The following is a 13303-nucleotide window of genomic DNA, read 5'->3' on the forward strand; positions in this document are numbered from 1 at the left end:
GGCTTCATCCAACAATCTTCCAAAATTACTGGGTATGTGTAGGTCACCTTCCCTCCCAAAGAGGAGAGGTTGGTGGCACAAAGATGACCCGAGAACCCAGACACCCACTGCAGGTGGAATGTCTGTGCAAGGACTCGGGCCCCCACCACATGTGGTATGTCCCTGCTCAGGCATCCACCACACATAGCGTTAGCATGTCAGAATTCGGCCCCCACCACATGTGATGTGGCGGTGACGACCTGGATAATATACCACGTGTGGTGCTGACTGAGGTCAGAGACCATAGCTATCTGAGTAGCTGTCTCCGCTTCTTGAGGGGAGGCAGTGACTCTCAGCTGAGACCAGGCCCTTCCATCCTGCCTAGTCCCTGAAGACTCAATATCCCCAAGTTGGGGTGTGAGAGAGCATGCAGTGAGCAGTAAAGGCAAGCTTAGGAGGCAGGAACCATGCAAGGACTGGGCTGGGCTGGGCATACTGAGTACAGCCCTCTTTGGGGTACCCAAGTGCCTGCAACCCTGAACTGACTGGGAACAAGCAGGTCCGCCCTGAAGTATTAACTCAGTACCAGGAAATCCATGCTGAACGTGACTCTCTGATCGTCCAGGCTCCTGGCCTGGCCACACATCTATACACAGAGGTTCTTTGAGCATTTATACCTTATTATTCAATCGCCTCTTTTGAAGAAAATAGAATGAAAGAAGTAGATTGTCTTGCTTGCTCCATGTGGAGACACAGTTGCACGGTGAGACACAGTTGCAAGGTGACCTGGGTGGAGTAGACACAGGCTGACACCAGGTCATACTCTTCCCGTAAGCTCTGTACACTTTCTTTATGCGGCCAGTTCCGTGCTTTCCTCAGATGCTCGGCTAGGAGATGAGACACATTCCTGACTTGGATGTAGGGGCTGCCTCCCCCATGGTGATTCCTTTCATGTCATCTGGCATTTCACCATCTTCGCGCCACACATTCAGGTCCCCAAAGATACCAGTCTCAATCATCTCCTCCTGCCAGGGAATGGGACAGTTGCCAGAGGCAAATTCCTGGAAGAATTCTGTGTCTGTTTTGTCAAAAACCACACCTTTGACTGTGGAAAAGGCACCCACATCCTGAATGTTCTTGGCATACACAGTCCTAGAGTCTGGGATGAATGGAGGAATCAACATCCCTGTGAAGAAACAGGAAACAGAGCAGAGATAGCACAGTGAGGAAACAGCTGAGCAAAAGGGCCCCCACTGCCGCTCTTCCTAATGCCGGCTGAAGAGGCCAGCATCCCTAAGCGGCCCCAGCCCATATGCTCAGAACTCACAGACTGGATGACAGACTGGAGGGTACCCAGATCTTGCTAGAAAGGTGGGGAGTGAGGGATGTTTCCCAGGCTAGCCTGAAATCATAATCCTCCTGCCTCAGCTTCCCTGTCACTGGAGTTACTGGTCTGATTCACTATGCCAGATAGAAAGCCTTTTAAAATAAACCCCAGTGCTTGCCTCCTATGCCTTCCCCAGACCCTCTTCTAACTAAGGTCTCTTCATGCATCAAGAATCTTGAAACCCTTTACACCAGGGCTCCTCAGTCCGTCAGGTGGCATCCACACCTTCTCTGTAGACCCTAAACTCAGAGACCTTGCCTGGCCCCACATAGGCATCACAGCGGCAGATAGCAAGCTCAACTCCACAGCTTCCCTCCTCCCCATCCAGCTTCACTTCCTGACAGAAGCTGCAAGATGCAGGGCATTGTTGGTCTTAAAGAGCTCAGGTGTTGCTCCTCCAGTCTCTGGTCCTGGCCTCCTCAGGACATTTTGACCCTACCCTGCAATCCTGCTGAACAACAGCCACTAGGTGCAGCTTGCCAGTGGTCCTGGGTTGGTCCAAGCTGGCTGCTAGTACCCAAAGCACCCAAGCGTAACCTCACTTTCTCCAACATGCCTGACTCAAGCCCCCTGTGTCCCACCACTCCCTTGCCCCTCAGAAGATAGACCTTGGACCTCCTGAGCCAGGAGCCATTTTTGCCTGCGGGACTCATGACAGCTCTGCCAAGTATTAGCCCAACTTCAGATAAGCTGCTTAGCTCTTCTGCCCAAAAGTAACTCTCTTAGAGAACCTTCTCCTCCTCCTCTCCATGGCTCCTGACTCAGCCTGTAACCCACGCCCTGTACTCCACAGATCCAAGGACTCAAGTGAGGCAGAGTTTGTCCGCAGTGTTTGTCGGGACATGGAAGCCGCAGGGTACTGCGTGCACTTGTGTATAGGAGTCTGTACCCATGCTCATGGACCTGTGTCCATATGTGCTCACCTCTGCATGTCTGTATGTCCATCTCATGCCTGTTTGTGCTGTGGTGTGGTTTATGCGCATGCATGCGCACACAGGTATGTTTCTATGTACTCTCGCTCGAGTCTGTGCCGTTTCCAGGGTGACTTCAACCTGCCTGACCCCGGTGCCCAGTCTTGGGATGCTAGCGATGAGCAGAGGACTAGGTGAGCAGCCGGAGGCTCAGTCCACAGCTGACCCCATGGGTAAGGTAGGCCATCAGGGGCCATCCAGCACCAACCCGCTATGCCCTCTAAGGCATCTGGTACCGACCATACCGGCTTCAAGTTGCCTCCAGCTGATGTCTTTGAAGAGGATGTTTGCCCTCAGTGCGTCACAGGTCCCATTCCGGAAGCCCAGGCGCTTTTCCGGGTCCTTCTCCAGCAACTGCTCACAGAAGTCCTTGCTGGCCTGGCTGAACTTGTCTGGGTACTTCACGGGCTCCGAAATGATCCGTTGCTTCAGTTCCTTGTTTTCTATCTGCATGATGGGCAAACGTTCCACTTCATTCCAGCCCTGGCTAAGCCTCAAGCCTCACTGGGGTGGAGGTAGCTGATGATGCTTCAGTGGGCCCCTCCCAGGTGGCTTGGCACTGAAAGGCTCCAATCTCAGGGCAAAGTGAAGCCCCCAGCCACCGAGGCTGTTGTTTTTGTTTTGGTTTGGTTTGGTTTGGTGGTTTGGTTTGGTTTGGTTGGTTGGTTTTTCCAGAAAGGGTTTCTCTGGGTAGCCTTGGCTGTCCTGGGCTCACTTTCTAGGCTGGCCTTGAACTCAAAGAGATCCACCTTCTTCTGCCTCCTTAAATGCTGGGACTACGGGCGTGTGCCACCACACCCAGCACCAAGGTAGTTGTAGGGTGGTGCTGGTTGGCCTAATCACATGTTTGGCAGCCAGCCTGGCCACCACTGCATAGAAAATGAACACAAGTGGAAGTTTTTGCTGGGGAGCTTGGCGAGGCAGAGATCTCTTACTCAGCCATCAGAGAGAAAACCTGAGGTGGAGAGCTTACCTTACTTCTGGTCAGCTTTGTTGGAGTCTCCCAAGCAAAGCTTCCCCCCAAGCATATGAGGTACACGTGCGGCTTACCCCCCGAGATCCCCCCAATGCAAAGCCAACTCCTCCATCATCTCTCTGGCATGCATGCACAGGACAAGGGCAGCATGTGGATCCTGAATGAGCAGTGCTGTTAGGGCACACAGCTTGCCCTAATGCCCGTCACTATGGAGGCAGGCTCTTCCCCAGGTGGGAGCAGGATCACGGGACAGCATAGAGTTGTAAGCTCAGGTGAGGACAAGGCAGTGACAAGCAGGTGGGCACTGTCCCTAATGGGACATAGGAGATAGCACCTGGCTTCTGACCCAGACCAACCTCTGTGTGTAAACAGAAATGAAGAGCAGGCAAAGTGTCTGGTGTGGTTGTCCAAAGCCCCAAGAGCAGTGACCTGGTGGCCCACAGTTAGGTAGGGACCCACCGGTGGCCTGCTTTGTGAAGGCTGCCCCAGAAGGACCTGATGATAGAAGCCAGCCTCAGTCTTAACAGGGAGAACCACCCAATCTCAGCTAGCATGCTCTGCCACCTGCCGGCTCTGGTGTGAAAGGGCAGATTTAGAATTTCTCAGCAGCTCCACCTACAGGTCTCACAAACAGGCAGGCCTTGGGACAGAACCTCACCCAGGAGCAGGACCCCAGAGCCTGCCCTTCTTATACAGTCGGTAGCACACCCCACCCCCACCCCCAGAACATACCCTCTCAGGGCTTCCTGCCAGGCAGCACCCACCTTCTCTCCTCGGGCTCGGAAGGGTCCTCTGGCTGCGATCATCTCATACAACGTGACCCCCAGGGCGAAGTAGTCCACAGAGAAGTCGTACTCTTCACCGCGCAGGAGCTCAGGGGCCATGAATCCTGCCATCATGAACACACAGAGGTTCAGAGACGCAGCTCTCTCCCACCGCTTGCTCCCCACCCAGTAACCACAGAACTATGGGAGCTCTGGTAACACCCTGCCCCCAGCAAAGGAGACTGTCTCACTACCAGGGACTCTGAGGTCAGAAACCTCTTTGTTGTCATTGCAGGACATCAAACATCCCACCGGATGTCCACAGTCGTAACAACCGGATATGTCTTCCAGCATAGCCAAAGACTTCTAGGGGCAGAATTGGCAGGCTCAGGACTCTCACCCCTGTGTGAATGAAGCCTCCGCTCAGACTCAGGACAATGCAAAGCAGGAGCATGTGCTGCGTGTTCTTTCTGCGTGTGCCTCGTGGGGCAGACAAATACAGACAGAGCCTGCTGTGACTTTCTGACTCTCCTCTTACAAGGATCCGGAAGTGGGATCTGTGCCCTGTCACCCAGAGCAGGTCCAATGATCCAGGTGCTGTGGCCAAAGCCTGAGGGACACTGGTAAGGTCCCAATCCTATGTCTTCCTCGGTTACCTGGAGGCATGAACCTTCTTTCATTACCTACAGGGAAGCTACAGCCGACCTCCCTCAAGGCCATGTCACATGCAGGGAGCACCTATTACATTCAGCCTTCAGAGATGAGAAGGAGCGAGCAAGCAGCCTAACAATGAAGAGGAAACGTGTCAAGACAGTGCAGGCTCGAGGAAACAGTGCCCCGAGGCCAGCTCAACAGAGCAGCACCTAACGGCACAGACGCCACAGCAGACACTGTGGCCTTCTAGGCCAGCATGCCCACCCTGCTCTTCCTAGTTGTGTGCTCACAGCGTGGCATTTGCACGACACCCTCAACTCCTGCTGCCCACCACAGGTTAAGGCCTAGTGTCTCCAACACGGTGTGTAGACAGTCTCCTCCCGCTCATCTTGTTGGATTCTCAGCCCCACGTAACAGGCAGTGGAGCTGTTCTGAACTCCTAGGTGACTGGCTCTTCTGGAAGGTGAGTTGTTGGCTATCGCCATGCTCGCCACTTCTCCACTGCAAGACATCACCAGTGTTCACCCAGAGCCACACGCAGCTGTGCTGAGCTAAACCCTAATTATGTTGCCCTTTGCCTTCAGGTTTTGGGTTTTTGCAAATAATCTTGCTGCTGCAAAGGCAGCGCCCATGAGTTACTGGATGAAGGAGCAAGTGGAGTTCACAGCCTACAGTTGTGGCCTGAGCTGGGAGGCTGCAGAGGGGAAGGAACTGTCTAGAACAGTGCTCATTGGCTCCTGGAATATCAGCTTCCAGTTTGCACCCAACTCGGCATTTCCAGAGCCTATACTGGGGTTCCAGGCAAAGGATTCACATGGCTGGTAGAGATAGATGCCCATTGCAAGCTCAGCAAGGAGGTGATTGGGCAGGCAATGGCGCCCTCTTGTGAGCAGCTGGTCTCATACTCAGGCCAGAGCAGGACCAGTTTCTGGGCTTGAAGTAAATTCTTTAAATCTTGCTTCAGGGGACCTGGGATTTGCGGTGGACTGAAGTTTGGGCGAGCTCATTCAAGAAGATGCAGCCATTTCCTTACAAGGCTGTGCAATGGCTCCAAGCCAAGCCGTTTCCAGAGTCCCTTTCTCAGGTCTCCTTCACCCCGTGCCTACACAGAGCCTTCAGCACCTGCCAGCTACCAAGACCCAGGCTAGACAAGCACCATGCCTCCTGAAGGTCTGTATGGATTTGTCCCGACCCTGAATGGAGGGGGAAAGCTCTTGTCCCTTTACCCACCATGGCGTCAGAGACAGTCTCCAGTGGCACCTGGCACAGGGGCCTGGTCATTCTGCAACACAGAGCAGGTCCTATCTCCACTGTTTATATTCCAACTTTAGTCTGTCAGAAGGCACACAGCCAGGGAAGGAGGAAAACAGCTCACAACACCTGTCAGAAATCGGCCTGAACACAAGGCAATCCAGAATCTGGAGAAAGGAAGGACCTAAAGGAGGGTGTATCTACGGCCAGCTATGTAGTGGTCACGTCACAGCTTCATACGCCGCCATTAAGGCCATACAGCACTAAGCATGTGCCTGGGCTGTGGGCCTCCTCCACCTGAGTCAAGTCTCTTCTCTCTTCTCCATGTTCTTCCCCTCTCCCTTCCTCTGAGGAGGATGAGAATACACGAGTACACGTGTGTGTGCACTCAGACACAGATGCGTCTACAGTCACCTCTATAGACACAACAGTGCATCTACACAAAACATACAGAGATGCATGCCATCCATGCACAGATACATGTGTGTACCAGGCTCACACGCCGATGTTCCTGTTCACATTCACACATGAGCGCACTTATGTGTCAACAAACGCACGCATGAACTATGCATATATAAAGCTGAGTAGGTAGAGCTGTGCATGCAGAGATGCATTCATAAAGATGCACACATACATATTTGTATGTATGCACACAGGTACTATCACGGTTGCATGCATACAGAGATGCCTTCCTACACATGCCTGCATGCACACAGAGGGAGCTGTGTGCCTACACACATGTACAGATATGCCTATACAGGCTCATGGGCATCCACCAGTGCGCTTGCACAGAGACATCCATGTGCACATGCAGTCACAACTGCAAGACACACAACTCTACACACCACATGAGAATAAGCACGCATGTAGCAATGTGTGTGCACAGGTACGCATGTGCACGGAAAGACACACGTGTGTAGCCTGCGTATTGCTGGCTACCTCCCAGGGTTTTACGGAAGCCTAGCAAGGGCTGCTTGAGGAAGGCCTCTGTCCCCGTGCTCTGTGACGTGACCCTCACAGTAACCCCTGGGCTCCATCAGATACCCCAGACAAACTCCTGCTGTCAGTACCCAGGAAGCCCAGGAGAGGTGTGCAAGTTCTCTCTCTGCCCAACAAGGCACCAAGGGGGCGGCTTTGCCAAGCCAGTGAGATTGTTAAGGCAGGGCAGGGGCTGCCCCTGAGGGAACAAACAGTTCTTGAGCTGCTGAAACCTGAGTCGCCACTTTTGGGTCTTGGGGCTCCTGCTGCCTCTAGCTCTGGGAAAGGTTGAGCTAGGCCTCTTCATGGGCGCAAAGCCTCTAGCCCCTCCCCCAATGCTCAGATCTTACCTGGGGTCCCTGCATAGCCCTTGGTCTTATCATGCCCTTCCTTCAGCTCCACAGCCAGCCCAAGGTCAGAAATTCGGATATTGCCTGAAAGCAAATACAAGCCGAGGTCACACATACTCCACAGAAGAGAGGTGCCAGGCGAGCCCGGGGCTCAGCAGTGTTCCCCAGCACAGCAGCATAGCACATATGTTCTATGCGCGCACACCACACTCTACCCACACAGTCACTCCCTGCAAAGACAGCATATACATAAGTATATCATACATACCTTACATGAAAATATGCAGCAGCTGTCACATGCATGCATGCGTACATCCGTACATACATACATGTATGTATGTACACACACACCATAGCTTACACCACTGTCTTTTATACCCTAACACCACTGGGGCCCTCTGCAGCGACTTTCAAATAGGCTGAAGAACTCATGCTTCGGGCCCCGAAGGCTGCTGTGGCCTCCGTCCACCCCAGGGGCTCACCATCATTGTCCAGCAGCACGTTCTCCGGCTTGAGGTCACGGTAGACGATGCGTCTCTGATGTAGGTGCTCCAGGCCGCTGATGATCTGTGCTGTGTAGTAGATTGCTCGTGATTCTGGGAAGCCGGGGTTCTCCTCATCTATATTGTAGATGTGGTACCTGGGGGCAGAACACCATGCGAGGCACATATGCATGGGGGCAAGCACAACATACGCGCACACACACACACACACACACTAGGCTTAAGGGCTGTGAAATGCAGAAATAGAGCCAGGGTCTTGGGGCACACTTATACAGAGGTGGCCTCAGATGCCACCTCACCCATGACTGTTAGAGAGGCAACTGTTAGGAGCATACAGCTTGTTCCCTAACACCTCCTTCCTTCTGCCCCCAGGGCAGTGCTGGGACAGAGCCAAGGAAGGTGAGCTTACCCCCAGTTTTCTAAAACACAAGCAACCTCCAATCCCCAAGTACAGTGTGGTCTGCTCCACTGGGCCGTGGACCCCTGGGTGGATTTGATGGCAGTGTTTCCTTCCCAGCCCCTTCTCCACAGGTCTGAGGTTTGTCTTTTTTTTGTATTCTCCCTTACACTTGCCACCTAACACTTTACTGGGAAGCAAAGCCCACAGGTAGAAGCTGTGAATGACCTAAGCTGCAGGGGAAGGGGGGGGGGGGGCGGGAGGCCCGGGGCGGGGGGGGGGGGGGGGGGGGGGGGGGGGGTGCAGTATAAGCCAGAATCACCCAGCATTCTTTGCAGCCCTCTTCCCTTTCCACAGGATTCTCACAGACAGTCTAGACCTCCTATTACTCATCTGAAGAAAAGGCAGACAGCTCTGCTTGAGAAGTGATGTAAATAAAAGCAGGTGAACTGAGACGCACAGAGAGTTCGTGGCACCCTACATTCCCAATGGCACCCCGGGGTCTCACTGTGCACCAAGCACCCAGAGGTCTCAGCATGCTACCCTGTGTGCCAGTTACCCCAGGACCTCACCACCTGTCCTCCTTACACTGACTTGGTCATTATTGTTTGTCTCTATTTTACAGAATAGGAAACTGAGGTAAAGAGTGGTGAAACTGGGGGCTGGAGAGATGGCTCAGAGGTTAAGAGCACTGTCTGTTCTTCCAAAGGTCCTGAGTTCAATTCCCAGCAACCACATGGTGGCTCACAACCATCTATGATGAGATCCGGTGCCCTCTTCTGGGGTGCAGGTGTCCATGCAGAGAGAATATTGTATACATAATAAATGAATAAAATCTTAGAGAAAAAAGAAAGAGTGGTGAAGTCACCCAGCCTGCGAAAACCATTGACCTGACCTCCCCGAGGATGCAGGAACATCCTCAGAGTACCGCCAGGCTCGGCCATCTCAGGCACCGTCAGGGCTGGCACTCTCCTGCTATAAGCAATAGGAGAGCTGGCTGTGGCCAGTCTGCTAGCTCTCTATCCCTACAGGATTGGGCACCAGTGGAATCATTAATTTCCATTGTTTTAGTCCTCCCAACCCACAATACCCTACCGCAGCCATCCACAGCACATGCCCTCTGTCACCTGTTCCCAACACTCTTGGAGATGCGTGAGGATGTGCAATGACAGACACAGCCCAAGTCCCGGGAGCCACCAGACATGAGCTGGGGAGCCCAGCTGAAAACAGCCCCGGGTCTGGCACCTTTACCTTATGTCGCCTCCATTCATGATGGTCATCACCAGACAAAGGTCAGTCTTGGTTTCGAATGCATAGGCCAGAGACACAATGAACCTGCTATGGACTTTGGTCAGAATCCTCTTCTCAACTATGGCACCCTGGAAGCAGAATTGCGGTTTTTCAGTGTCCTTTGGAATGTTGCATGCTGGGCACAGCCCAGGACAGGCTTGCGACCTGTCTGAAATACAGCATGTGTTCATTCAGGGGTCTAGCCTTGGAGTCGACTGGGACATCTCCATCACTTCCCTGTCCACCTTCCACCTGCCCTGGTTGCACCATCCAGTCCTTGCTTATGTCCAGCTAACTCGCAGCGCAGCCCAGCCTTCCATCAGCGTCTGTTTTCTTGTTCATCTTTAATCTAAACATCTGCAGGCGTGGAAGGGGTGAGAATGATTCAAGCCGGTACATGTTCTCACTATGTAGCCCTGGCTCTCTTAGAACGCTCCACACGGATCTATGAACTCAGAGGTCCATACCTGCCTCGGCCTCATGAGGGCTGGGACCAACAGTGTGTGCCACCATACGTGAGCATAAAGCTCTTGTTTGTTTGTTGTTTTTTTTAAAGTATGCAGTTTTATGTCTTTTAATTGAGATGTCTTAAATAAAAATGAAAAGTTAAAGCATTTTCTAATTTTATAAACAGTTCCAAATTAAAAAAAAAAAATCAATCACCAAGGCTCTTTAGAAAATGCATCTTTCACATATCACGACCTCCATTTTCTTTTTTTCTTATTTATTCTTTCTTCATACATTACATCCCAAACAAGGTTTTTCCTCCCTCCTCTCCTCTCAGCCTCCCTCCTCTCCTCCTCCCCTCCATAAAGCTCTTCTTTGAAGACTAACATTAGACCACCATGAGGTGACGTCCCGAGGCCCCTGGTAAAGGCGCCTGACATCTCCACTTGCTGTTGGCACCTCATGTTTGACCTTTCACTAAAGGCTCAGGGACCTGCTGGGGGCTGGTGTCGACCCCTAAGCGTTTCACCGCATTATCTGTACATCAGGGCTGTGGGGGGCTGTGCCCCTTGGACAATAAGCCGCTTTCGCTGATCCTGCCTTATCTAGACACTGACGCCAACAAAGAAGGAAATAAAATACTGGCAGCCTGCCTATGTCCTCCACTCATTCTTGTCCCCTGGAAACCCATGTTCGGGAGAAGTGGTCCTGCACCCCAGCATCACAGATGGGTTCTGCCTCTTGTGAACAGTACCTGCCGAAGCGATGTTCAGCTGGCAAAGCCTGTGGTCACAACAGGAGCCACACTTTGAGGAGAGGTTTCTAGACAGCCAGATACACGCTCCAGACAGCAGCTTCCTGCAACTGATTTCCCCCTGAGCTGCTCCTGAGCATCGATGGACTACGGCCCTGGCAGTGGCTGCCTGAACCAAGGGTGTCCAAATGGCAGCACACATGCACAGTGGCTAAGGCCTCCATAGAGCCCTGGTGGGAGATTTGGTGGGAGGCCTACATTCTACCCTCCCTCCAGCCCGAGAGCATCCTTGTATGTGCTGGGCTCCCTACCTGGTACCCCTTCCTCTTCTTCAGCCGCTTCTTGTTGAGCTTCTTGCAGGCGTACATCTTGCCAGTTGCCTTCATCTGGCAGGCAGACACCTCCCCGAAGCCCCCTTTCCCCAGGACCCTGAAGTCCAAGAACCAGTCTTCACCTATGGGCTGGGCTTCCAACCACTTCCACTGAAGAAACCGCAGGAAGTACAGGCTTCCCAGGTACTCCTGGAAGGGGGCCTGGCTCAAGTGATCCAGGGTGGCCTGCAGCAGAGGCTGGAAGAGGCCATCCTGGGTGCTAGCTGACCCTTCCTTCACCCTTGCCACCATGCCCTGGTCTAGAAAGTTGCAGAAGAGTGTGGCCTTTGGGTCCAGGTACTCAGCCAGGATGGCCTGTACCTTCTGCGGCCTCAGGTCATCATCAGCCGTGTCATAGTCCTCAATGTCCTTCCAGAGCTCCAGGGCTGGCACATGTCTCTTATCTGTCTTCAGGAACTGTTGGAAGAGCCTCTTGCCAATGGGTTGCTCTGAGCACAGGCTCTCAAACTCCAGGTCGATGCTGTCACGGAGACTCTCGCACTTGGACAGCGGGGGCAAGCGGAGCTTGGCCAGATACTTCTTGTCTCGGGATGACGGAGAGCTGCTTCCATCAAAGCTGCCTCGGGCAGCGATGAAGGCAGAGTTGGCCACCACGGTCTCCAAGGACCCGAAATCCATCCCGATGGTGCCCCGTATCCACTTCAAGTGTTAAGATCCATAAGCTGAAATCAAGCTCAAGACGCCTGCAGCCAAAGCAGGGCTGACCCTATGCCCTTGGCCTGTGGCCTGTTCCTGCCCTTATGGGACAACGGAGGCATGCAGCTGTGGCTAGGATGCTTGGGCACCCACTGAGAGGCCTAGAGAGGCCAGGGCTGACAAGCATCTAGCTAAATCCCGGCCCCGGGGGTCACTGAGGACGCCTTAGGGGTGACCAGCAGCGCCAGAAAAAGACAATCCCCTAAGCTGCTTCAAATCGGATTAGAGTTCAGTGCAGCTCTTTCACCCGGGGGTTGCCGTCATGTTCCAGAGGGAAGGGCATACCGAAGGCTCCTTGGGAGTAGTTACATCCTTCCTTGGCCTTGGCCGATGGGCAGGACCTGTCTGTGTCCTGCTGGGATGTGGGTCTGGGGTAGAGGGTGGTCAGTCCCAGGACATCTCCATTTCTAAAGATGGTTGTTTTCTGCACTATTTCAATTTTACCCTTAAGAAAGTAGCAGGCAAGCCAGGAGTGGTGGCACACACCTATAATCCCAGCACTCTGGGAGGCAGAGGCAGGCAGAATCTCTGTTGAGTTCAAGGCCAGCCTGGTCTACAAAGTGAGTACAGGACAGCCAAGGATACACAGAGAAACTCTGTCTCAAAAAATAAAAAACAAAGTATCAGGCGAGAAGCCCCCCAATAACAGGAATCTAGAGGGAAAGCTCACAGTGACCAGCTTCCCCATCTGTAGGTGACACCGTGGACACTTGCTGGGGGACCAACAAGTCTTCTCCTTGAAGAAGATTTACCACAAGATGGTTAGAGGACAAAGATAGGGGGCAGGAGACCCACAGACCATCACACTGAGTTCCCAGTCAAGCCAGAAGGCTCATGGGGCAAGAGCATGGGGTGTATCTAGGACTCAGCTGGGCACACCGGAGACAGGCTTGAAATAGCAGGGACTCATCTGGGGCACACTCAGGACCCAGCTCAGACGCACCTGGGGGATGGCAGAATCTGTGGGCATGTCACCATCTCCTGGGGATGTCTGTCATGTCTGTAGGGACTCCTGACAGTTTGAGTAGGAGCCACAGGGAGTGAGCACCTCCAGGGAGGAGAAAGGGAAGGGTTGAGAATTAATGAAAACCCAAGTTGAGAGGCTAGAGTGTTCAGGCCACCCACCTTCTCTGAAGGGCAGCGGTGTGCTTCGGGTAGGGACAGGATCTTCTTTTGTGACTGAGGAAGTGAAAAGAGAAAACGTCTGGTGAATGACAACCCCCACTCTCTCCCACACCCCTGCCTCCTAGCAAGGGCTTGTGACAGGAAGATTGGCGAGTAAATATTTGAGGTAAATACTCTTTTACTGTCCCCAGGTGACCTGTGCTAGTTCCAGCCCTGTCACTTAAGCAGCTGGTGACCTTGGAGTGCCTGTAGCTGACTCTTGCACCAATCAGGGGGACACTGTTTTTAACCATGGGGTATGTTGCCAGCAGAGCCACCCGGAGCACTGAGATCCATATTCCACCTCCCCAAAGGGCTTCGTGGACTCAGGCCTCCTTCTCTGACAGGCC

The 13303-nt window shown here is 53.2% G+C and overlaps 1 protein-coding gene across 1 annotated transcript; it reads right to left on the reverse strand.

Moving 5' to 3' along the window:
- Positions 1 to 721: 721 nt before the first annotated feature.
- On the reverse strand, positions 722 to 11711 carry Grk1 (G protein-coupled receptor kinase 1). The gene is made up of 7 exons (XM_055608391.1): positions 11013 to 11711; positions 9462 to 9589; positions 7793 to 7950; positions 7311 to 7394; positions 4078 to 4202; positions 2583 to 2784; positions 722 to 1165 (listed from the first exon to the last, which is right to left on the reverse strand). Exons 1-7 carry the CDS (start codon positions 11709 to 11711, stop codon positions 867 to 869), a joined length of 1695 nt encoding a protein of 564 aa, XP_055464366.1. The 3' UTR covers positions 722 to 866.
- Positions 11712 to 13303: the final 1592 nt, after the last annotated feature.

The sequence above is a fragment of the Psammomys obesus genome, unplaced genomic scaffold (genome assembly GCF_907164565.1).
Source record: "Psammomys obesus unplaced genomic scaffold, mPsaObe1.curated_primary_1811, whole genome shotgun sequence".
Classification (NCBI taxonomy): Eukaryota; Metazoa; Chordata; class Mammalia; order Rodentia; family Muridae; genus Psammomys; species Psammomys obesus.